Below are 25038 nucleotides of genomic sequence, written 5' to 3' on the forward strand. Positions count from 1 at the left end.
CCTCCTTATGGAGCGGGTAACAATAGCCTGCTCACTGACCCTGCCCTGAGCAAACCCCACAGTTACACCCACGGCAGCGGCTGAGCAGAAATCCCATCCCGCGGGGATTTTCCAGGCCGGCAAAGGAAAAGGCATGCTGCCGCCTCTCTGTGACATAACCCAAGTGCCGGTGAACTCCGTGGACCCCCGACTCGCCCTATCTCAACCAGAGCGTCCACCCTCCCTCTGGCCCACGTCTGCCCTTCACGCGAGTCGTGGGTGCATGTGAAAGCTTTTCCATTAGAGACAAGAAGTGTTGGCACGTCCCACAGCCCAAGGAGGCATACGCTTTCCAATGTCTGTTCTCAAATGTTTACACCGGGCGACAAGGGAAGCCAGGTTCCCAAGTTATAACAAGTGTCCGTGTGACGCCAGCAAGACGCCCTGCGGCCATTGAGAGCCACGGAGCAGAGAGGACACCAAAGCCAAGGTGACGTGGGGCTGGCTGCAGGGAGCCAGCGTCTCTGTTAGTTCCCTAGGCACTTGATCAGCTGTAGACACGCTGCCTGCCGCCCCGACTCCCAGCGGTCTCTTTGTTATCACTAAAGTAATAATGACAAACAGGGAAAGGCACAGAGGACAGGCAAAGGGGAAGCCACACCCTGAAGACGGCAATAGGAGAAGACAGCCAGCAGCCCATAGACACCAGGAAGGGCCAGGTTGACCTTGGGGAACTCCTGTCCCGGGAAGCAAAGTCAGCCACCTGCAGGAAGGGCAGTGACCGAGGACGGTGGCCAAGGATCCACCCGCTGCTGAACCAGCCAGAAGGGTCAGGTCCTGCTGGGAGGGAGGGGTGGGCAGGAGCTCCACAGGGGCAGGTGGGCTGCACTGCGCCTGCAGCCCCCGAGTTCCAGGGTCCCTTCTGTCTCTGAGTCACAGGTTCAGGCAGAGCCTGCTGCACCCTCCTGCAGAAGATGACCCCAAAAAGCAGAAGAGCTGGCCCCAAGTGCCTGGGCTCCCCGAGGCCCCAGCTCCCGAGGTCCCGAATATTTCCGGTGAGCTTTGGGAGTCTGCTCGCTAGTCCATGAGCTTCCGCGCTTCCTGGTGCCTGACCCCACAAGTCTTCTTCACCCGGAGAGCCCCCACTGCCCCTTCACTTCCTGGGCGAGACCCCTGGTCCCCGGTCAGAGTGCGCTTCGTGTCACCTGCAGACATTTCCGCAGACAGCACCGACGTCACGCCAGTATCCTGTCACCGCATTTGACATGTCAGTGTCCGGAAGGAAAAGGACATGACCGGGGGAAATGACAGACTGTGCCGAGAGCCTGAGCTGAGGCTGTCAGAATTGAGTTGCTGACCTAAGAGGGCACACGCGCTGTCCCCAGCCTGCTGACTTGGGGACCCTGTGCCTGCAGCTGTCGTCACAGGGCGGGGCACGAGGCCGCAGCACAGGGCCAGCAAGGCGTGGTGGCCCTGCGGCCACACGGCCCCTTAACGGGAGGGGACCCTGAATGTCAGCCTTCTTCCCTTCCTCCCCGCCCGGCCCCGCAATTCATTTCTCATAATTAATCCATTTGGCAAGTGAGAAAACTAGTTTAGTTTCCAAGTAAGCAGAATAAATCAAGATGGTGCTAAGTTCCCCCACTAATGCCCTCCATCCATCACAGCCCACGCATGGCTTGCACAAAGGTGGTGGCGGGCAGGGTGCGGGCTTCCACGCAGCCGCCCCATCCCCCAGGTCGGACTCACAGAGGTACTGGAATTGATTTGTTATTAGGGTGATGTTCCTCAAGGGAGGAAAAATATCAACATCACACCACACAATTGGCAGACAGGCAAGACAGTAGAAGGGTGGGATTCCTTATCGATTCAGAAAAAAATGCAGTAAAAGAGAGTCCACCGCCTTCACACAGGGCAGGTGACTTCACGGGGCAGGTATGCCTGGCGGGGCATCAATTCATCAGACCCCAGGTAAGCGGGGAGGGAGGTCTACAGGTGCCTTCTCCCCAGTCCCCAAGGGCAGGACCCTAATTGTTCGCTGCAAACCCAACTCACCAAGGGGAGCTGGGAATTGGAGCAAAGGGGCATAGGTAAGTGGAGTCCCCAAGGATGCCAGGGGACCGAGGAGCAGTGCCTCTGAACCAGGAGCCAGATGCGGGGCCCCACTGTGAGTATGAGTCACATGTCCCCATGCAGATAAAAAGCAGAGGCGGCCCCCATGACACTCCCCCTCTGTCACTAACTAGATTATTTTAAGCACCATGCAGGCCAAACAAAGCAGCTGTGTGGGCCACTGGGCAGAGGGTCTCCCCTTGAGTCAGATGGTGCACAGTGTGCTACCCAGGGCCCTGTGGGCTCCACGCTGCTTTTCGCCTTTTTCTCCTGAGTTCCTCACCTCCACTCGGGGGTGGGCCCCGCTTAAGGCTAAGCCACTGTCTTCTCCAGGTCTCTCGAGGTTTTGGAAGTCACATTAACTGCACCCCCTAATCAATTTTCCCCTCTAGTTAACTGGGTAATGGAATTCCAGGCCCCATTCTGGAGTCGGTTGCCTGACATGACCCAAGTTCCAGCAGAGTTGGGGCAGCCGGCGCCGCTCTGAAACCAGGCCAGCCGGAGCGGAAGCGAGAGACTTCCCCACAGTGGCCCAAGAGCCTGGCACGGAAAAATGATGTCCTGGTCCAACAGCCACCACCCAGGGACATTCCAGGGTCCCTGCCCCCGATGCCCATCCTCAGCCCGAGCCCCCACCACCCAGCCTTCCTCTCTGCTCCATGCCCTGTGCCGAGCACACAGAGAACATCTCCAGACGCCCTCTCCAAGCAGGAGACGCACCGGGGCTCCGAGGAGCTGGGACGAATGCGATGGTGAGGCACAGCCCACGAGACACTTCCATCTCCTGGAGCAAGGCGGAATAAAGAGCCACGACATCTGTCGCCAAGAGGCCGTTTCTGCTTTCCAACCTGAAACATCCAATAATGAGGCAGGATGCTCTGCAAGGTAGTGAGCTCCCCAGCACCAGAGGCATCCAAGCATAACTGTCAGGGCAGAGTCTCTTTGACAGCCCGAGACTGGACCTCATGGCCACCTGACCATGGATTCCACCAGCAAAGCGTCACGCTCACACGGTGCCCGACAGAGCCCAGGCCTTCTCGCTTTTCGTCCTCCCAAAGCTCTGGGAGGGGAGTTTTGTGCCCTTTTTATAGAGGCAGAAATGGAGACCCGTAGGGGTCAGTTCAGTAGGGAAGAGGGAAGCCCTTTTGGAGAAGGTGGACTTCCTGTTGGGACCACAAGTGTGGACATGGGGAAGGCGCATGAGGGGCACGCTGGGCGAACAGCTCAGTGGACCAAACCCACCAATTCCAAAGCACTCCCCCAAACTCCCACCAGGTCCCTGAGACCAGCAGCACAGGTTTACCCTGAGAATGAGCTCCCCCTGCAGCACCTGAGGCCCAGGGCAGGACAAGAGGCCCCAGGAGAACACCTGGGCAGTGCAGGAGCAAAGGGCTGGGGATGCAGCCAGGACACTGAGGACAGCCAGCCAGCCAGGTGCCCCTGGCCTGGCGCCCCTGGCCCTGGTACTTTACACCTGTGCCGCACCTGCCGGGCCCTTGGAGAGTCTGCACAGTCTGCCTCTGAACGAACTTGTCGATGAACTAGGGGAAGGGACAACAGGCAGTGGGTGGGGTGGGAGGGGGGGCTAGAAGGGAGGCCAGGTAGGATGGGTGGGTGGGAGTTGAGACAGAGGGTGTCGGTAGGGGGAGGCTGGGCCTTGGGGAGAAGAGCAGGCTGTCAGAGGAGGGCCCTCGGTTCTCTCCGCTGACACTGCGCCCGCACAGCTGTGCTCCCACTGGGCCTGGGCACCCCGCTTGCCCTCCAGGGGGCTGCCTGACTGCAGCACCTCTGCCAACAGTGGGCTCGGCGCCGGCGCCGAGTTCCGCGCACCAGGGTTGCATCTGAGGTCGTGTGTGCAGACCTTCAGGCAGGGTCAGTCTCAGGGTTTAGTTTTCGTTCTTGTGTTTAAGACCTGACCACATCCCTCCTCTTTTTTAATAATAATAAAAAACCTGGAAACTGGGCTGAGACAATAGGGTCATTCGTTCCACCAATTTCCTCGTTGCAGCTTTTTTAGGAAAATAAACTGGGCCAGGCTGTCCACTCTCCCACCATCTGCGGCCCCGACGGGGGCCTTCCTTCCTCGCCCGCTCCGAGTCAGGGCAGGACTTCTCCCCAGGAGGGCATCTGTGTGGGCAGCGGGCAGTGATCCCACGGTGGGGTTCCGGCCACAGGTGAGCCCCGGCCCTGCTGGGTGCCTCTTCCAGCTTCTCAGGCAGACAGGCCTTCGAGCCAGCGGCTCCTTGAGCCCCCTCCTAAGTAACCGCCCCCAAAGGAACCCCACCACTCTGTCACATGCGTGACAAGACCATGACATCTGCCCTTCTGTAAACACTGCCTGCAAGTAGGACCACAGATTCCGACCTGCGGCGGGTCTGGCTTCCCCCACCCACACGTGTGTCAGACACGTGCCCCACGGGGAGACCCCAGCCCCCAGCGCCGCACGCACCTCCGCTCTTCCGCTGGCTGACGTCTTGGGGCCACGTGAGCAATGCTGCTGTGGACCCCCTTCCTGGGGGTTAATGACAGGGGTGCAGTGACATGTGGGCTGAAGCTTGGCAGAGAGGGAATTATTATTTTTACCACAGCCGAAACGCCCCTCCAAGACACTGCGGCACCGCCACGCCTGGGCCACTGTGGCAGCCCCATCCCTGCTCTGCCCATGACGGAAGGGCTCCCTGGGGGCGTCCCCTTGCCTCCGGCCAACAGCACACCCTCTCTGTCCCGCTCTGTGCACCTTGTCTGATCGCTGACACAGGGAGAGGTCTCCCCACCCACAGACGCTCCCACATGCCCTTCATCGCCCATGGCACGGTGTCCACTGTGCCCTCCAGGGATGTCATCTCCGTAGACTGGGACGTCAGGGAACCCTGCGGGACTGCGGCCCAGGGACAGCGCTCCCGGAGGGACCCCTCCCCGCCCACCACAGCGTGGAGCCCCAGGGCCCCGCAGCCGCTCTCAGGCCAACGCTGAATGGTCAGCCACTGCCTGGACGTGTGAGCTTCACACCGATTAAAATAAGAATCACAGCCGTGGACTCTGCTCTTCAAATTAAGGGACAACCTCAGTGGGATATGGAATTACAGACTCTTGGTTTAACAGAATGGTTATTTTAAAGTAGAGAAAATTGGCTTTAGAGGAAAACCCGGTGACCAAGAGGAAGTGACTTTCTAAAACGAGGAGGATGACATCCGTCAGCCTTTCTCCGCCTCATGGGATGGAAGGGCCCAGGAAACCGTCAGCTCCAGCCTCACACCTACGCCGTGTGGAGAAGCCAACGGGCCCATCGCCTAGGGCCTGCAGAGGGTCTGTCTCACTAGCAAATTTTGGATGTAAACACCCAGTCGGAAATAATTCTCCAATGACTCTGAGCATTTTACCAACGACAACAGATTTGAAATGCATTTTAGAGGCAGTGACAGGGAATTAGGTTTCTAGGGCTGTAAGCGTAATATTACTTTAGAGAATGTGAAACTGCTCGTTCGCCACCTCGGAAGCGCTGAAGGAAAGCTAAGTGCGGAGCATCCTCTCCACGCACCACAGCCACCAGGGCAGAGCTGGGTGCCCGACACCGTTGAGTCCCAGCGCTGGGGGAGGGAACGGTGCCCATCCCGCCGGCCTGGAACCGCCCGAGAGCCGCCTCGGGTGGAGGGCCAGCCCTAAGTCAGAACACCTGACACTGTAGGAACTTTCTACCTGCCATGGATGCCACCCATGAACATAATACAAAGATGCTAATTAGATTTTAATTGCTTGCTAAATTGGTCCGATTTTATTCAAAATGGCCTTTAAGGAGCTACACACCAAGATTCGTTCCAACATTTCAGGGAGAATGGTGTCGGCCTGCCTGGCCTGCAAGCGGAGCTGGACACCAAAGAGGTTATTTGCCAGCTAGCTGTGACCTCACCCCCCTTTATATTTAAGCTCCAAAAACGTTCTTATGACAAAACACCGACCATCCCCGTAAAGCTCTCGACAAGAACTAGAGACACTCAGAAACATGACCGGGTAGCAGCTGGACAGTGCTAATGGTGGAGCCCCCACTCCCTTCGGAAATGCTCTGACCCAGAGGACTCGAGACCTCCACACTGAGTCCAGGCTGAGCAACAAGGATCCCATTTACCCTCACTCCTTAAATGACAGCTGGACAAACACGGGAGACGGCAGTTTCCCAGGTGGCAGGCAACGGGCCACGCAGGCCTGGGGCACCTGGGAAGGGCAGGGCAAGCTCGGCAATCCGACCCACTCGGGGCCCGGAGGGGCTTCTGGGACTGGGGCGGGGAGGGACAGAGCCCGGTGACTGACCAGGGTTAGAAGACAGGAGTCAGCTCTGTCTGAGACCACAGCACCCAGGACCAGCCAGGCCGAGTCCCACATGAGAGGTGGACGGAGAAGGGAGCCCTGGGGCCCTGCAGTGGGCCCCAACCCGTGTGCATGTGAGAAGAGACTACCTGAGGCCGGGGACACAGAGTAGCCACAAAACACGACAAGATTCGACTTGTTAGTTCATCAGTACAATTTTAATCAGTAGACACATTGATGTCACATGTAATGTCTTTAAGTATAAATATTTTTAAAAGGCGGGTTTCCCACACGACGTCACGAGCACAGCGCTGACGTGGCTCGCACCGGGTGTAGTTTGGATAAAACTGGATCAGAACGCTGTCGTGGGGAAGCAGCAGCTTCGGTTTAATCAGCACCCCCAGCAGCGGTGCCCGGCGGACGCCCAGGCTCCAGACAGCACGCTGCGCCTCCACTGCAAACCTGCTCCTCCATCTCCTGTTTCCACGGTGACGGGGTTCAGCGAAGCTCTCCCGGACCCTCAGGCAGAGGCTGGGAGGCAGGTAGCACCCGTCAGAACAGAGGTTCTCCTGAGACAGGTATCGTGCCAAGACGGCCCAGACACCAGGCCGGGAGCAGCAGATGCCGTGGGAAGTCTGCGTGTCCGACCCGGACCACGCTTGTGTGCTCCATCCTGAGCTCCTAGACTCCTTCCTGCTCTCGAAAGTGCTAGGTCATCAAAGTGTATCTACACTGGGAAGTGACCGATAGGCCCAACATCGGAGAACCGTGCAAGACTTTCTAGGTATGAAATCTGCAAGTACTTTCTATTTTATACAACTTTATCACCTTGTACACAGTTAGAACTTTCTCTGTGCACCTGCAGCCAGGAACCCACATGTCACTTGAATGGGTGGAACAGGCCCGCACAGACAGGAGGCGGGCTAGGGCGGCAGTGCGTCCCGGGCCATGGGTGCCAAGCCCCGTGCCCTGCTGCCCGTCCACCAGGTCAGAACAGAAACGTGCCGAAGCTGCCCTTCCCGTTCCACTTGAACTGGTTCCCCTCGATGCACACAAACATCTCCTGAGACATCAGGTTGTCATCCGCCTGCGTGATTCCCAGCTCGCTCAGCCTCTTCTTCTTCATCTGGCCCTTCTGGGTGGAGGCGGCCACCAGCTCGCTGACAATCTCGCAGTTGCCTTCGACCTGCTCCGAGAGGCCGGGCCTGGCGCAGAGCCCCACCCTCCCGGCCACGCACTCAATCAGCTCCTCCAGGTCCACTCTTTCGGCTGCGTCGGCCTCACCGCTGGTCTGGGACTTCAGAGCTTTATTTTCTGGATAAACAAATGCAGTTCAATACACAGACGAACCCAACCCACCTGTGATTCCATAGTCGATTAGAGCTTTCAAGGTCTTCCCACCCAGGACCCCCGATGTTCCCTCATTGGATGTGACAAACTGCCGTCAGTGTCACAACGAACGGCGGCCTTATGCCTGCAACAAAGTCTGCTGACCCTCGCGCAGGGTTACCAATGCTGAACTTCTCTCTTCTGACCCCAGAAGCTCACCAGACCTCTGTGCGTGTTCACTCCACACAGTGCCGTGGCAGAAGCTCGGCGGCGCCCAGGACGCCTGACCCGGCTGCCACCTTCCTAACTGGCAGATGTGATAAAGGTGACTTACCAGGGGCCCTCCAAGAGAACACCCAGGCCCTGTGCGAGCAGGGTACCCTCTGGCTAGAAGGAGAGAGGGAGGCGGGGAGAGGCCCCCGCACTGACATGGCCTGAGGTAGGCCTTGGTGCTGAGAGGGGTCCCCAGCCAACAGCCAGCAAGTGCATAGGGACGTCAGCCCTACACCCTCAAGGCTATGGGTTCTGCCAATAGCCTGAGTAAGCTCAGAAGACCCTCCTTCAGAACTTCAGGTGGGAGCTCTGGCCGGCTGGCAGCTCAGTGTCACCCCTGTGAGGCCCCAAGCCCAGCCCACCGGCACTGTGGACCTGGGACTGTGAGAGCAGAGGGGGCTGCAGAGAGCGAGCTGGAGCAGACCCTGGACAGTGGGGGCCGCCCCCCTGTCCCCCGACAAACGCCTGACCCCTTTCTGCAGCTGAGATTCCATAGCCATCTGGGTCCTGACCTGAAATTCACGAGTTTCCCACCGGGTTAGCTTGGCTTCGCTGCCCAGAGAGACAGTCCGCAGGAGAGACAGTCCGCAGGAGGGACAGTCCGCAGGAGAGACAGTCCGCAGGAGAGACAGTCCGCAGGAGAGACAGTCCGCAGGAGGGACAGTCCGCAGGAGGCCTGCACGCGACCAACAACGAGCAGCAGCGAACTCCGCGACCCCCGCCAGGAGACAGCCTCCTGCAGCCTCCGGTCTCCACAAGGCCGACAGCGCCCGCCGTGGCTCTCGGGCGGGCACCTTCCTCCGCACACGCACCCAAAGCCGAGTGGGGTGTGGAGGGGACTGCCCCGCAAAGTTCTCAGCAAGCTGCTGGAAATTCCTTTCCCCCTGAGCTTCCACCATGCTCCACTCTACCAGGCTGCCCTCTCCACGCCCAGGCTCAGGCCCGGCCTCTCCTGGGGAAGAAGCACTCAGACCCCAGCCCGGGGTCAGTGCGGAAATGAGTCGAGCGGCCTACCTTCGGCTGCACCAGGGGTGCTCTCCTGCAGGTCAGAGAAAATGGTCGGCTTCACGAGCACGACGCCATAGCCTTCGTTGTTGTGTATGATGTTGTTCACCATGGATATCTTGGGAAGGTCGTAGTGCTCGTCTAAGAAGTCCTGTAACGTCGAAAATAAGTGCTTTAAGCAAGCGTCGCAAGCAGTGCTGCCTGTTCAAAATCGCACATTTTCCAAGCGACTCTAGAAACACAGTCAAAAGCCGTGCTTGTTGCCGCGTGCCTGTGGCCCAAGCTCCGAGGGACACAGCGCTCCGTCGCTCCCGCAGGTCCACACCCAGCACGTTCCCACAAGACCCTTGGACCATCGGGCACTCACGGTACTAACGGCCACACACCGCTCACACTTTCCCAAACCGGAAAGCCCCAGAACCCCACCTGGGAGTTCGGCCACCCTGGGAAGCCGTCCTGAGCCCCGGGGCGGGGCGCCCACCTTGATGAGGATGCCCTCCTTGCAGTGATGGATCCCGCTGTCGCTCAGCGTGCACGTGCTCCCGGGGTAGATCTCCACGCCCGCTCCCTGCAAGGCACCACGCGGCCCTGACAACCGGTTCTCGGAAGGCAGGGCCACTTCTTAGACTTGAACGCAGTGTGAATGCAAAGTGCAAACAGCGTGTTTTGTAAAAACTGCACTAGGTGTTTCTAACGAACGCTGCCTTTGCTCCAGCTCCTGGGAGCTGTCTATCATTCGTCACTTTCAGAACCCACGTGTGCTCACACACACAGCACTGGATAAAGCATCAGCACTCATTTTCGGATTCAGTCAATCAATCAGTACCATGTGGCCACATGAAATAATGCAGAAAAAACGTGACAAAAGCGAACACACTCACTCTGGCTGGTGGGGCTCAGTGCACTGAGCGCCGGCTTGTGAATCAAAGTGTCACCAGTTCGATCTCCAGTCAGGGCACATGCCTGGGTTGCAGACCAGGTCCCCAGTAGGGGGCGCACGAGAGGCAACCACACATGGATGTTTCTCTTCCTCTCTTCCTCCCTCCCACCCCTCTATAAAAGTAAATAAATAAAATCTTTAAAAAGTGAACATGCTTCATTATAAAAATTCTCAGGAAACAGAAGTAGAAATTTACAAATACACTATCAGGATCCCTCCAACAAAATGAAATATCTAGGAAAAAATCTAACAGAACACACACGAGACTGGAATGCTGCGAACTCACAATGCCGACGGAGGAAACCAAAGACCAAAACAGAGACGCACGGGTTCACGAGACTAGGCTCAGCAGAAAAAATGTCCACTCTCCCCTCACCAACACACAGGCTTAGTGAAGTCCTACCAAAACTGGAGCAAGGTTCTCCATAGATACGAGACCTTTCTGAAATCTGTATTGGAAGGCAAAGGAGCTAGAGTAACAGACAGAGATTTTAGAGGCGAATGAAATGGTAGGGACGACTGTGCCCGATGTCCAGGCTCCCTGGACAGCTGCAGGCGTGGTGGGGGGCAGGCACCCACAGGGCTGAGGGGGGAGCCCCGAAACCAGCCACACAGACCCAGAGGGCTTCGACAAGGAGCGAGCCAGCCTACCCAGGGACCACCTTTCCGGGAACGCAGCTGCAAGTGGGCATCCACAGGCAAACAAATGAACCTTCACCCGAAACTCCCATTTTAGGCCAAAATTAACTCAAAAATGAATCATGGCCTTAAATGTAAACGGTAACTACAAAATTTTTAGGACAAAAAACAGGTGAAAATCTTTGAGATCTAGGGCTAGGCAAAGAGTTCTTAAATCTAACAGCAAGAGCACAACCCAGAAAAGGAACAATTAGCAACCTGGTCTTCATCCAGACCTTTGCGGTACAAAAGCCCATGTGAAGATGTGACCAGCCACAGACCAGCAAAAGTATCTGTAAACCACATCCCACGAGGCACTGGTCTCTAGGATACACAAAGACTCTCAAAACCCTACAGCAGAAGAGAACAACGCAATCTGAAAATGGGGAGAAGTCACAAGTAGACATTTCACTGAAGAGGAGATAATGATGGCAAATATGCATGTGAAAAAATGTTCATCAAAAGAACAACAACAAAAATGTTCGTCAGCCATTAGGGAAATGCAAATTAAAACCACAGCCTATCAAAATGACTAAAATTAAAAAGACCATGAAACTCCCAAGTGCTGACGAGGCTCCGGAGAAGCTGGCCGCTCAGACACCGCTGGGAAAGAGCTACTCTGGGAAACAGCTGGGCAGTTCCCTTCAACTCGGAGCCACAGCTGCACCGCCGGGCACCTGCCCCAGGGCAATGAGACCACGTGCCCTCAGAGGCCTGTACACAAGTTCACAGCATCTTCACCCACAAGCTGCCACGGAAGCTGCCCGCCAGCCTTCCGCAGGTGGATGGCTATGCTGCGAGCGGCCTCATGTGGGAACACGGCTCCGCAGCTACAAGGGACCACTGACTGGCCCACGTGGCCACCTGGACGGAGCGCCAGAAAGCTGGGCTGCATGCAAAGTGCCCCGCCAGAAGGTGACAGACTGAGCCCGTTTGGAGAACATTCTTGCAATGAAGAAATGATAGGGAGGGAGGACGGGGGAGGGTCGGCTAGTGGCCACAGAGGCACTCAAAGGAGAGGCAGGTGGACGCAGGGCCTGGGAGGGAGCCTTGCCAGGAAGGAGAGAGCCAGGTGACCGAGTCAAGGGCACCCTGGCCATGCTGTCTGTCACACTGCAGTTTCGCAGGACGTGACCATGGGGGGAGGGCACGTGTCCAGGGGACCTCTACGTTCTTTCTTCCTACTGTGTGTGAATCTACAATTGCCTCAAAAGAAAAGTCTCATTTAAAAAAGCAATGGAGCACAACTGCTACAAAACCCTGCACCGAGTTAAACTGTAAGGGTCTCAAGCCCCCACAAAGTTATGGTGGAGAAGTGTAAGGTTAATGACTTCCCCTCCTACCTGCTTTGACAGCGGCCAATCAGAACCTCACACACTGAGTCTGGCCGACTCAGTCCGAAGTTTCTGAGCCCCTCTGAAGAATGAGAATGGGGGGCACATCCTCCTCCCGGCCCCGCAGTTTCTGGCATATTTAGAGCTTCAGCCCGAATGACTCCCTGAGAGGACGGGGAGGACCCACCTTGGCCCCATACAGGTCCGAGGTCTTCATCAGGAACTCCGCAGAGGTGCGCACGGTGACGCCGGTCGTCTCGCACTGCAGCACGCAGTTCTCCACAGTGGTCCTGCCCCGGTGGACGACTGCGAAGGAGACATGAAGTCACACGCAGTCACACGTCCTCTCCGGGTGACAAGGGACCCAGAACTGCACACCGGTCTAGGTATCTCCCAACAGCTACCACCCAAACTTTGTTACTAGTTACAGATTCAGAATGTATGAAACAATGCCTGTTTTCAGTGTCTAAAACCTAAAATCTGAAAGCGGCATGATTAAAAAAGAATGACGACCTCATAAACACAGAATCAAGGAAAAGAGCGCTTTTCGTTACAAAAAATAACAAAGGTCTCTGACAGTCCCTGCCCTGAGCAAGTGGGGGGCAGAAGAAAAGGAGGCCCAGCCCCGGGAAGGGTATGCAGACACAGGGAGACGGCTGGCTTGCCTCTGGGGCTAAATCGAACACCAGCAACACAGGTCACAATCTCGGGATGCTTCAGAGGAAAGAAACGAGCACACAGGAAGCACTTACCTCACTAACCAACTTTCAGGAATAGGCTGAACTACTTTTCACTTTGGAATAAGCTTCCTAACTGGTCATGCTATGTGCATAGATAATTAATCGGCCCCCTGTGTACTCCAGAGCGGCATTTCATTAGATTGCATCTTCCAGAGAAAGTAGAGTTTCCTTCCAAGTCTGGAAGAAATAATACACGAAATACCCAGGTACTTACTTAAAATCCCTTCAACCGCATCGTGCTGCACGAATTTGATGTTTGAGATTTTAACATCGGCGCCCGTACAGTCCACGAACGTGTCCCCTTTGCCCCTCTGCTCTATCACTATGTCGTCGGGGAGACCGTACCCTGCGGGGGAGAGCAAGGCGGCTTAGAACCGGCCAGGGAAGTGCTGAGCTCGAAGAGCTGCGGCATTTCTCTGTTTCAGTAACTCCTGACGACATTTGAGGTGAGTCAAGCCAGATGCACCTACATAAAACCTCACCCCCGCCCCGCAGAGCTTGTTTAAGTTCAACCAGAATGTGCGACTTTTCACAGTGGCCCCTCAGTTTGCTCCTGCTCAGGAACACCACCCGAAAACTGTCTCAGACCAGCTCTGCACTCAATTCACTCACAAATCTGCTTAACAAATAGTGACTAACCCGAGGTTGTCACAGCTGGTCAAAGGGCTTTAAAGCTCTTACCACTTAGAAGTTTGTTTTCCCAGCTCTAAGATTCTACTATTCTAATACAAATAAGGGTCCAGAAAGCCTAAGCATTTTTGAAGATTATCTAGTTTTAATATTCTCTTAAACAGACTGACTCAAAATTTGACAAACTGACTTAAAGCACTTTTAGCTGTTGGAAAAATGGGTCTGCCTTGTTAACCAGTAAAAAACAAGGGATCTCTACAAATCTTAAATAGTGCAGGCCAGCCTCCGAAGGGGCTCTCGGAGCTCGGGAGCATCGGAAGCCGAGACCTGGAGGGACTTTTCTCCTTCAACAGGACCATACGGATGAGGCTGCACCAAGTGCCCCCACCCCGGTGAAGACCACCTCTGCCGCCTAAGGGAAAGCGGTGACCACGTTAAACGGGAAGGCTCTGCACCCCTCTCAGTCGGGGGCACAGGCGGCCCTTCCGGGCACTGGCAAAAGCAGATCGCCCCGCGCGGAGCGCCTCCAGTGGTGACTTTGGGGAGTTGCATCGTGACCAATTTTCTTCTCGTTCACGCGTCTGCCTCTACTCGTCCTGTTTTCCACAATGGTCATTGTTTTTAATTTTCAGAAAAATTTAAAAAAAAACTTTAAAGTGCCATACTGAGAAAAAAACAGAGATTGTGACATAAACAAGTTACGTGTTCTTAGCACTTTAAATGACAGGACCACCCCTAAGAGAATGAAAGGTCTAAGCGAGGAGCTGCGGGCTGCACTGCCCCGCCCCCTGCCGCAGGCCTACACTGCAGACCGCAAGGCCCACAGTCTGGGAGTGTCAGCCGGGCCCCCCTGCGCACACCAGCGAGATGCCACCTGCCCCCGCTCTCCGAGATGTAACTGTCAGAACTCTCCGTGGTCACTTATGACACTGCGGCAATAGTCGCATTTTCACTCCCTCGCCTGTCTAGAACTCTCATGCCCCGCACGGTCTGTGACATCAACGCGACTTTCCCCGTGCCAAGACGCGGAGTGTTTCTATCGCAGTGACTGACCCTGCAGAGGTGTTATTCATGCACTCACCCCTAGTACATATCAAACTTTGGAGAAGAGAGAATAAAAAATACACACAGAAAACCGAAAAGGGGGTGCGGTGATGTGCCAGCAAGCAGCAGGAAATGCACCGCCCGGCCTTGTTTGCGGGAAAGAGTTTTGACAAGACAAAGGTAGAGAACTGAGCTGGTGCAGTTTCTGACCATCCGCACGAGTTCCGGAATGACGGACGGCTTTTCGCAGGACAAGCCTTCCTGCCAACTTGAAGCTCTCGTGGCAAACGCTGAACAGGCGCGTGGGCCACACGGGGCCGGGATGAAGGGCTGCAAAGTCACCCGGATTTAGGAGCCATTCTAAACGCGCAAAGAGGCTGTAATTGCTGAAACCTTTTAAACAGAACCCTTCCACATTAATGTTCTCAAAATACTCTGGTCAAGATTGAAAGGGTAGAATTTGTGACATTCAGCAAGCTTTTAAAAAATTAAGATAAGATTTTTGGTTGAATTTCACAAGAATAACCTAAATGTAAAAAAAAAAAAAAAAAAAACCACTGATATATCCCAACATTTATGAAGTAAGAGAAAGCAGTAAGTAAAAAAATATTCTTAAAATATATACCGGGGATATTTTTTGATTCCAGAAATGAGATTTCCTTTCCGTAGACCACCCACAGTCCAGAAAACACACTTCTCCCTCACAGCCTTTGTCCTCTGGGGGCTTGTCCTCCCCACACACAGCGATGAGCCTGCTGGCCCTGCCCCTGCAGCCCCTTTTGCAGGAAGGGCTGGCTCCGTGTCTCCCACACTCACCCTCCAGCTCGATGGAGTCTGCGAGAGCGAAGGGGCCATGGACCACGTAATGGCCGGGACAGATGATGACGGTGTCGCCTTCATAGCAGGCGCCAACGGCCGACAGCAGGTCCCTGTGGAACTGGAAGACAGCAACGACACCCTGCACTGCGCTTTCTGCAGCAGGGGCGCCTCTCTCTAAAGATGAGTCACCCACACACCCAGCATTGCGCTGCTGCCTCACGCCCAGGGCCGCAGGCCCAGGGACAAGTGCCTAGGGAAGGCAGGGCTGTCCCTGTCCCCGTGTCACAGAAAACCAGCTCAGGGAGGACCTGTAACACCCTGCAGAACTCAGGAGAACCTGGACAGGTCGGGAGGAAGGCAGCCACCCGGAGCAAGAAACTGCCCTTTACCTGGACTTCGGCTTCCTCCTCACAAGGCTCGCGACACAGCCTGTCCCGGAGCAGGGACTGCAGCAGCCCCGCCGTCAGGGTGGACGCGACCACGTGGGTAACCTTCTGGCCATGGGGACGGGCGCCCTTGGCTTGGATGTTAGAATTCTTCTGATACCCGAACACGTACCTTGAGGGACCAAACAGAGCGGTGAGGCCTCAGGGACCGGCTGCTCGGGGACCGGCTGCTCGGCAGAGATGCCGACCAGCAGACGGGCGGGGGCACACACCTCAGTAGGGGGTTCTCGATGAGCTTCAGCTTCTGCTTCAGCTGCTCCATCTCAGAGTACAGCTTCAGCCCCTCCACCATGGAGAGGTTCCCCTGCTCGCTGTCTGAGTCACAGGCCGACAGGCTGCTGCGCAGGCTCAGGAAGTCCCTGTAGATCCCCTCGCACTGGGACAGCAGACTGCGGTAGTCGGCGACCAGTCCCGACGGCACGCGGTCCTCGAGGATGTCGTAGTGCCTGGAAGTTGAACGTGTGTGTTTATTTCAAAAACACAGGCCTTTCAGACACTGAGAAAAAAAGTAAAGCTGTGGTTACTAACTAGAGAGCGATCCAACCAGACAACCTTGTGTTGATGGGACAACCTTACTGGCTCTTAAAACTTTCTAGTTTAGACACCTTCTCCAGTACGTAGACAGGACAGAAAGTATCTCTAGATGCAAGAAAGTGACTGATGAGCGGATATATAGTCCAGTTGAGGACTGTGGAACTAATGGGTCTGAAAATGAAGCACAATCTTACAGTCACTACCCGTGGTTTAAAAATCACTGCTTTATTTCCCAGTTACAGACCCGCTTTCCCCCGGGGCCTCAAGCCCGAGCCCCTGCCCTCAGCTGCCTCTGGTGGTGACCGGGGAACTGGTGCTCAGCTTCCCCCCCCCCAATTCCAGACCAGGGCGGGGGCTGTTTGCCAGCTGACCAGCCTGTCCTGCCCGCGCCCTTGTGGCGCCCCCCTTACAGGGAGCTGACTCTCCAGCCCACGCCCGGTCACCAGGGGACACTCACAGCCTCAGTCGCGGCTCAACGCATCTGACAAAGTAGTCGTACTCGTCCTCCTCTTCCTCGTCCCAGCTCCTCCAAATGTGCTGGTAGAAAAACCTGAAAGGGCAATCAGTAGCATTCAAACTCAACCGCCAGCTCCAGTGTGAGGGTTTGCAGGGTGGGAGTGAAGGGAGAAGTCAAAGCAATCTGGTAAACCACGGAGCGAGTGCTGCCTCTGCCGCCCATGGCGGCCCCGCATCACCAAAGCCCTCTTCTGAACTGGCTCTGGGAGTCTGTCCACAGTGAGGGTTTGGTTGGGACTCCTTCTTCCCACAACAAGTTACTGACCACCTCTGCAGCCAGTGTCAGCGCACACTCAGACAGAGCTCCGGGAGGGTCGGGGCCACAGACACACATCTGGGCACTATGGGCAGGTGGGTCTAGTGGCTTTAAAGACACAGATGAGACCACCCAGGGCCAGACCAGAGAGCAGCTCTCTGCCCGCTGCACCTTTACCTCCCTGGGACCCTTACACACCGGTTCCCAAACCTCATCCCAACTAGCACATCAGTCTCCTCAGAGCTGGGGAGGGGGTGCCAGGGGAAGTACCCAAATGCGTTTTGAAGCCCCCACGTGACTGATCGGTTCCCTCACCACAGGAAGCCTCTGACGCAGACAGGGGCAGACAACATCGTGGGTGCCGTGCCCTGTCCCCCAGCTTCGCCGCTCCCCGTCTCTTCCTGCCCCCCATCTCTTCCTGCCCGTGGCTTCCCGGCTCCTCCCACCGCCGGACACTTACTGTGAAGCACATCTCAGACGCAGCATGCCATTCAAAAAGTCCCCGTCCACACCTCTAAAATTAGTCTTTGTACCAAAAAACACTGATTCCTTACTATCCAAATACCCTAATCGCCGGTTTGCAGGGGCAGCCAGGCCCCTGCATCCCGCCCCACCCTCTCCGCTTGTAGACTCTCCCTTTCTCTCCTTCCACGTGTTCAGTCAAGTTTCCCACACTCCGGGTTTTATTGGCTGCAGCCCCCTGGGGTCGCCGAACATGTTCTTCTGATTCTTTACTTCTAGCAACCACGCAGTGCGATCTGGAGACTTCGGACTGGGCTTAGAAAAGGGGGTTTTTCGCAAGGACCCTTGAGGGAGGTACGGAGAACCTCCCACCTCCCCCAGGACGCAGACGGCACTGGGCATCTCTCCTGACACCGAGGGGAAGAGCGGTCCTCGGACTCAGGTGCCGACAGCCTGACCCACCCACGACAAGCTCTCCATCCGTCCGTTTTCACCGGTGGGCGCAGCAGCCCCTGCCGAGGACCGTCACTTCACCGCCTGCTGCAGAACAACGGCACTCAAGTGCGGCGAGGTGGGAGAAGTAATGGCCCATGGGAGGCCACCAGGCCAGTGGCACCGCAGGGGCAGGAGCAGGACGGGCCCCCAGGTGTGCAGGTTGGGCAGCTGTGCCCTGGGAAGGAGGGAGCGGCAGAAGCGGCCATGTCCAGGCCACACCCTTGCCCCCAGACCAGCGTTCAGAGTGGAACCTGAGCACAAACCCCACCCCCGGCTCCAGGACTCTCAGAGAAAGTCCAAATTCCTGAGCTTGGGGACATTCCCTGAACTCAAACACGCTGCCCCGAGCCCCGACAGGCAAACCCCCAGTCCCACCAGCGCCTCCAGAGGGCGCCCGCCTGCGCCACCTGCTCAGCTCCGTTCATACTTCGTGACCCAGCCCAGCTGCCACCCTCCTTAGCACCACGCTGGGCGCGCACTGTCATTCACACCTGCACGTCCCTAGGGTGTCTTCTCCCAGGACAGAGACCTGGGGGTGAGCCTGGACTCCCTAGCACCCTGTCTGCCCCAAGTCCCAGCCATTCGGCTGTCCCAGGTGCCCCAGCCCGGCCTCTCCATGGCCCCTCCTATCTGCTCCCCTGCCTCCTGACCAGCACCCCTGCGCCGCCTCTCTTCCACACAGCGAGGACCCTGTGAGGCCCAGAGTTGCTCAGGCCCCACGCAGGACAATCCTCCGTGTTGCCCGTGCGCTGGTCCTGCAGGAGACGCTGGTCTCCCGCATCTGTCTCTCCTGCGCCCAGCCACGCTGGCCCCCAGAGGGTCCTTAAACTCCCTGGAACCTGTTCCCTCCCACCCCCCTCCCCTTCAGACCCGAGCCCAAAGGCCGCTTCCTCAGGGAACGCCGCGGAAGAACCCGGAGGGTCCTGGGTGACCCTTTGCTGCACTGGCGGCGGCCCCCCATCTCACGTGTCTCTGTGTGATTGCTTCACAAGGGCCGTCTCCCCCCGGCGCCTGACCGCTCCCGGGCCGTGGGACCATGAATCCATGAAACCTCACCCCCAACTCAGGACGAGCGCTGGAACCCTTCCGGAATGAATGACCGAACGAACCCCTCCTAATTCAACCTGTTCCGGGCCCTCACCAGAACCTGAGCCCCCCAGATGAGGGGCACAGTTGGCCAGGCTCCTCCTCACACAACATCGCTGATCCCAGACACATGGCTTTCCACCAGCATCCACGCCCCGAGATCAGCTCCCTGACCCCAGTCCCCTCCACATCACCCTTGACCTTCAAACGCTTCAACTGTCGGGTTTTTTAGGTGAAACGAAGCAACTGGTCTTGGCTCTGGGCGGAAGCCATGGGTTCCCGAGACGTCTATTGCTTGGCCTGGGGCTGAACACGCAGGGTTAGCAGTTCCGGCCCACGGTTAGAATGAGAAGTTCTAGGAGAGTCGGGTGGAAGCAGGGCCCACGGCTCAGCTTCCCTGCAGAGTACTCACACCAGGCTGCCGCGCCGCTGCCGCGGCTGGTACGGAACATGGACAGCACTTTCTCAACCCCCAAGCGACGCTATCACCGCGACCACCCTGCTATCCACTCTCACAGCTCCTGGAGGAATGCAAGCCCACTTTTAAATGCTAAACGCCAGCCTTCCTTAGCGAACGTTCTTAGGCACAGAGGACTGCCTGCCTCAGGAGCTGCCTCGCAGAAGATTTTCCTGACACAAGGGTGAACCACTGCCTGGGGGCCAAGTGTGGCTTCCCTTCTCCCCCAGGGGCAGGACAGGGGGCCCTCTGCCAGAGGAGACTGAGATGCCGAAGGCAGCCGGAAGCCTGGGCACAGCGCCAGGAGCGTGGGTGTGGCCGGAGGAGAGACCTCCACAGACCAGACACCTCGATCCCGGGACAGGGGCCCTGCGGTCCTCGGCTTTCCTCTCCTCTTTCACTCAAGGACGTCGGCTGCAGGCTTAGCATCCGGAACTTGCATGACAATTTCCAAATCTGCACCAACCAAACTCAAAGCCCCACTCTCTCGATAACACGTGGGACGCCGAGTAAAGGCTATCCAGGAACTCTCTGCACTTTCTCCAACTTTCTGTAAGTCCAAAATTACGTCAAAATAAAAATTTTAAACATTTCCATACATTTTTTCAATTTAAAAATGACTCAGCTGTCTTTGAACATTTTAAAATCCTGCAGTGACCAAGGGGACGGTCTGAGGGTCCCATCGGAGCACAGAGTCCCCACACTGGGTCCCCACTCTGGCCACACTGGGTCCCCACTCTGGCCACGTGGCCGTCTTCCCCAGACCCGCCACCTACCTGACATGCTCAATGGCGAGAGCGGTCTGGTCGAGCGCGCCGGAGCTGTCGAACACCACCCAGAGCTCCTGCAGGGGCAGCCGCTGCGCCTTCAGGTCCAGCAGCTCCCGCACGCACTCCGGGGTGAAGGTGCTCAGGGGAGACTCACAGAGGCAGGGCTCCGCCAGCCGCACCACGGCCTTCAGGGCCGCGAAGTCCACATCCGTGACCTCCGAGTTAAAGTACCGGGACTTACCACATGGAAATCAAAGAGGGGGACACACAGACGGGGACACTCCCTGCAGCCCGACATTTTCTAACCACGAAATGGGAGTGGGGGCCTTCTCCCCAGGACAAAACGTAAATAGGCGGGCCTGGCTTTGACCCATGTGGAGTTCCCGTTTAATGGAGGAAACAAATGAACTGACAAGATGTTGTCCAGCATGTGACAGAGAATCACCAGCAGCAGGGAGGCCGGGGAGTCACTGGGAGCTTCAGGGAAAGGCTGACACGAAGCAGCCCCCTGAAGGGCAGGGAGGAGCAAAGGGCCTGGGGCAGAGCCCAGCGTGGCAGCTGCTGGAGCCACAGGAAGGAAACGGTGGGCGTGGGGGAGCAGCAGGGGATTGGGTGGGTTGGGGATAGGGGGGCACCCAGGACCAGAGCACCTGGGAAAGAGCCTGGACAGGACAGGAAGTGCTCCCCGGCAGGCAGGATCGGGAAGCCGGAGCCAGGCCTTTGGTGAGTAACCGGAGGCTTCCAGCGAGGAGCAGCACAGGCTTCCCTTCTAGAGCAGCGACCTGACTGCTTTTAGGGAACTGGCTTGGGGAGTGGGGCGCAGGGGCAGGGGGTGACTCTCATAACTTAACCTAGAGGCCTGAACTGCAACCAAAGCAGCAGCATCCTGAATTTGAGAATTCACAGGGGAACGCTGCCCCCACCGCCCGGACAGTGGTCACTGCAGGCTGGGACGTCCCTGTCCCTGGGAGCTGTGCAGCGACTGGTAATGATGCTCTGGGTTAACGGTTTAGTTTAACAGGGCTTTTTGTGGTCCAGTTAACAAACACTGAGGAAACTTCACAGCTATAATTAGAGTGCAAACTTCATGTGAAAGGCCCAGTCAGCTGAAAAATGAGACTGTCTCTCCCTTCTGCCGTGCGATGCAGCACCCGGAGAGCAACCCAAACCACCAGGTGTGTTAGGCAAAAACCAGGCCAGTTTCTAAAACTTAACGGGCTGCCACAAAGGTAAGAAAATGAACTGAAACTCCACCGACTTCACAATCAGGGCGCCATTTTCCGCAGTGGTCTCAAACGCCGACCCCGCCCCCGGGCTGGTTTGTAGCCCAGGTCCCCGTGTCAAAAGTCACAGGGACAAAAGCTGCCCCAGCCCCTGGCAGCCCCCCTCAGGGTCTTTAAATGCGCGGGGCGCCTCATGCGCCCTGGCAACTCGATGGGGAAGCACGCCATTTTCAATCAGCTCACAGACTTTAATTAAAAATGAGCACTTTGGCCGTAACAGTTTGAGGAGAGTGCTTTTAGCTGGAGACAAACGACTGACCGACGGAATTAAATTTACCTCCACCAGCACCTCGAACACGTTCGTGTGCCAGACTGCCCGCCATCCAGACGGCTCAAGGACCTTCTCCAGGAACTCGGCGGTGAACTCTCTCACCTCAGAGGCCTTGCAGTCAGCTGCAAACACATCACACACAGCGAGAACTGAGACCGCGCCCGGAGGAGGGAAGCCAGGGGGCCTAGGAACCCCCCTCGCTGACAGCCGACCGCTGGCAGTCTGGTGGCCGGAGACGGACAAGGAACCTGCAAACTGAGAGATGAGAGCAGCAAAGAGAGCCGGCTCACCTAGAATGTAGTCCTGGTAGGCCGAGAACCGCTCGTAGAACAGCAGGTGGCCGGTCTGGAACATCTCCGGGAAGTTGGTCTTCCCCTGCAGCACGAAGCTGGGTAACCGGGACCTCGGCCTGCCATCGCCACTGCAGTCGCTGTCTGAGTCTCCGTCCTGGAATAAGGCTGAAAGGGCCCCAAAGTCAGCCGGCCAGGTAGCCGGCACCTGGAACTCACTCAGAAACGCCGGCAGGACCCGGGTCTGGTGCGGTGCTTTCCACCCCGCTCTGCCGCGGTCCGGAAAAGCCGCTTTCACGGGACTCCAATGCGCCCCCAAAGTGAAAACGGGAGGTGCGTGTGGGTTGTGTTTGTGGGGGTTCCCAAGAGGCAGAGGAAGACTGTCCCTGAACTTGGGGGAGGCCTCCCAGTTCACCAGCCCCAGACAGCGATGATTCTCACCGTGGCCAGCAACTTGCCCCGGCGCTACCTTAGTCACTTCTGTCTGCCCAGAGCGACTCCAGAAAGCTGCCTTAAAGTCAGGGGCTGGTTTCCCACGCTCCCCCTCAAACGCGCTGGAGCCACCCTCATTTCCTCCAGTATCAGTCTGTCGACGGCCCGTCCATCACAGGGAGGAGAGATTCCCACCATGCATCAGGTTTGCCCCCCCCGACGCTGCCAGGCCCTCCCCACTGACTTCAGTGACTGCGTCCAAGAAGAGGAGTGGGAGATGCAGGTCACAGCCGGCCAGTGGCCCGTCCAGGCCTGTGTGCCGGCAGATGTCGTCACTAATGCACAGACAACCGCAAAACCGCACACTGAGGGCGGGCGCAGGCTGCCCGGCAGTGGCCAGGTGGTGTGGGGGGCTTTGGGACTATTGAGTACAGTCTTTCTCTCCCCCAAACCGTTCTCCTCCTTCCTTCCTTCAGCCTCTTTGCCCCTGTCAAGGCCACCCCCAGCGGTGACCAAAGAACACAGCCCCAGAGGACACCAGCACTGACGCACTGGTGACAATCTCTCCCCCAGGAAGGGAAGATGAGAACAGAGGCCTTCTTCCAGTAACCAGCCGTCACCTCACCACAGCGCCCACCCCGCAATATGTCTTTGCCAACGGACCCAGACCCCCCCTCACACCCATGAGGCGGCCTCTTTCAAAAAGCAACAAGAAAAGCCTTAGGGAAAGCAGGTGCTGGCCAGGATGCGGAGAACCGGCCCCTTGTGCACTGCTGGGGGGCACGCGGGTGGGGGCAGGTGTGGCGGCCCCTCAGACCCTCACACCCCCCAAGCAGTCCCCCCGCTGGGTTAGCTGCCCCTAGGGATTGAAAGCAGGCCTCCCAGAGACGCGTGCACGCCCACGTTAGAGCAGCCTCACCCACAGGGGCCCAAGCGTGGAGTCCGCCCAAGTGTCCAACGATGGGCGGAGGGACACAGAAACATGGCAGGCCGTACAAGGGGGCGTTACTGGTCCGCCTGAAAAAGGAAGGCCATTCTGCAGCACGCCACACCGTGCACGAGCCTCGCGGGCGCTGTGCTAACTGAAAGTAGCCAGGCGCAGAAAGAGAAGCACGAGTGACTCGGTCGACACGCACGCAGGCGGAGAGGAGACCGCTGGTGGCTGGGGCTGGGGGGACGGGGCATGAGTGTAAAACGGGTACAGTGTCCACGTGAGAATGGCCGAGCCTGCAGAGAATTTCATAGTCACTGATTTGAGCCAAACACAGGCCGCGCCTGTGAGCAGCAGCAAGATGTCAACAGTCTGGGAAAGGGCGCCCGGGAGCGGCAGCTGGCAGTCTCACTTAGCGCGTGGAATCCTGGAGGGGGTCGCGTGGAGGTGGAGGTGGGGAAGAGCGAGGAGGGGACGCGGTTAGAGGAGAGTCAAGGTTATGCGGTCTCTTGAGGGGAATCACTTCTGGCATCTCAAAGGTGTGCAAACCTGGATGCACAGGGACAACAGGCAGGACTGGGTAGAACCTTTCACTACAGAAGTGATGTGCCGGGGGCGTGGCCGCCCGCCAGGACCCCCCGGGCCCGGACTGATGATCAGATCCGTCTCCCCCCCCCCCGCCCCCCCCCCGCCCCGCCACCCCGGGAGGCTCCAGTCCATCAGCCCCTTTCCCACCCGCACGAGGGTTCAGGTTCACTGACTGCAAAGCACTCTGGGAATGGTGGCGGACGCACAAGGTGTGGCTGTGTTTAACGCCACGCAGCTGCACGCCCGCAGGTGGCTAGGGAGGTAGACTGTGCGACAGGCAACAACAAAAGGACCCTTTCTCCAGCGCGGCTCGCCGCAGCCCCTTTGAACAGGCCCCTCTCCCTACGCGACGTCATCCCACCCCCACCCCTCCGCAGGAGGCCAGACAGCTTTCCCGGAGGGGGGCGGAGCCAAGAGGCTGCGCACGCAGGCAGCAGGGGCCTGAAGCCCCCTCCGTTCCTCCGCTACACAGAGCCGCGGGAAATGCCAAAGCGGAAGCTCGAGCGAGCTTCCCTTCCGACACCGGGAAGAAGAAACATTGCAGCCTCCCGGGCTGGAGTCAGGACTGGCATGGCCTGGAGCTGTGTTTAGGCTGTCCCCTGACTCCGGGCGCGTCCCCTGCCCTCGGCGCTCGGGGAGCTCCGGCCGCGGAGGAGGGACACGCAGACACGCGCACACGCAGCCCGGGGAGCCGACGCAGACACGTAGGGCGGGGTGGCTGGCCCGGCCCAAGCCGCCGGGTCCGCGAAGACCAGGCAGAGCGCAGCCGCCACCGCCATCCGGCCCGAAGGCGCCCTGGGAGGGCGGCAGACACGGCCTGCCGCTGGCGGCGGCCCCTCGGGCCGGCCGGCGGGCACTCACCTTTCTCCAGGGGCTCCGGCTCCTCCTCGGCCGCCCAGCCAGTGCGCTCCGGCGGTGGCCCCATCGCCTCAGACCCCAGCCCAAAACCCGCCAGCAACCCCTCAGCCATTTCAAATTTCCGCGGGCACCGCCCAGCCCGGGAACGTGATGACGTAGGCCCTCCTGGTTGGACAGG

At 57.8% G+C, this 25038-nt stretch overlaps 1 protein-coding gene across 1 annotated transcript; it reads right to left on the minus strand.

Moving 5' to 3' along the window:
• Nucleotides 1-6601: 6601 nt before the first annotated feature.
• SHCBP1 (SHC binding and spindle associated 1) lies at nt 6602-24980 on the minus strand. Its single transcript, XM_053916228.1, has 13 exons — nt 24864-24980; nt 22052-22219; nt 21768-21883; nt 20214-20422; nt 16623-16715; nt 15844-16077; nt 15575-15743; nt 15183-15303; nt 12907-13038; nt 12140-12258; nt 9482-9568; nt 9010-9151; nt 6602-7707 (listed from the first exon to the last, which is right to left on the minus strand). Exons 1-13 carry the CDS (start codon nt 24970-24972, stop codon nt 7382-7384), a joined length of 2025 nt encoding a protein of 674 aa, XP_053772203.1. The 5' UTR covers nt 24973-24980; the 3' UTR covers nt 6602-7381.
• Nucleotides 24981-25038: the final 58 nt, after the last annotated feature.

This window comes from Desmodus rotundus, chromosome 12 (genome assembly GCF_022682495.2).
Source record: "Desmodus rotundus isolate HL8 chromosome 12, HLdesRot8A.1, whole genome shotgun sequence".
NCBI lineage: Eukaryota > Metazoa > Chordata > Mammalia > Chiroptera > Phyllostomidae > Desmodus > Desmodus rotundus.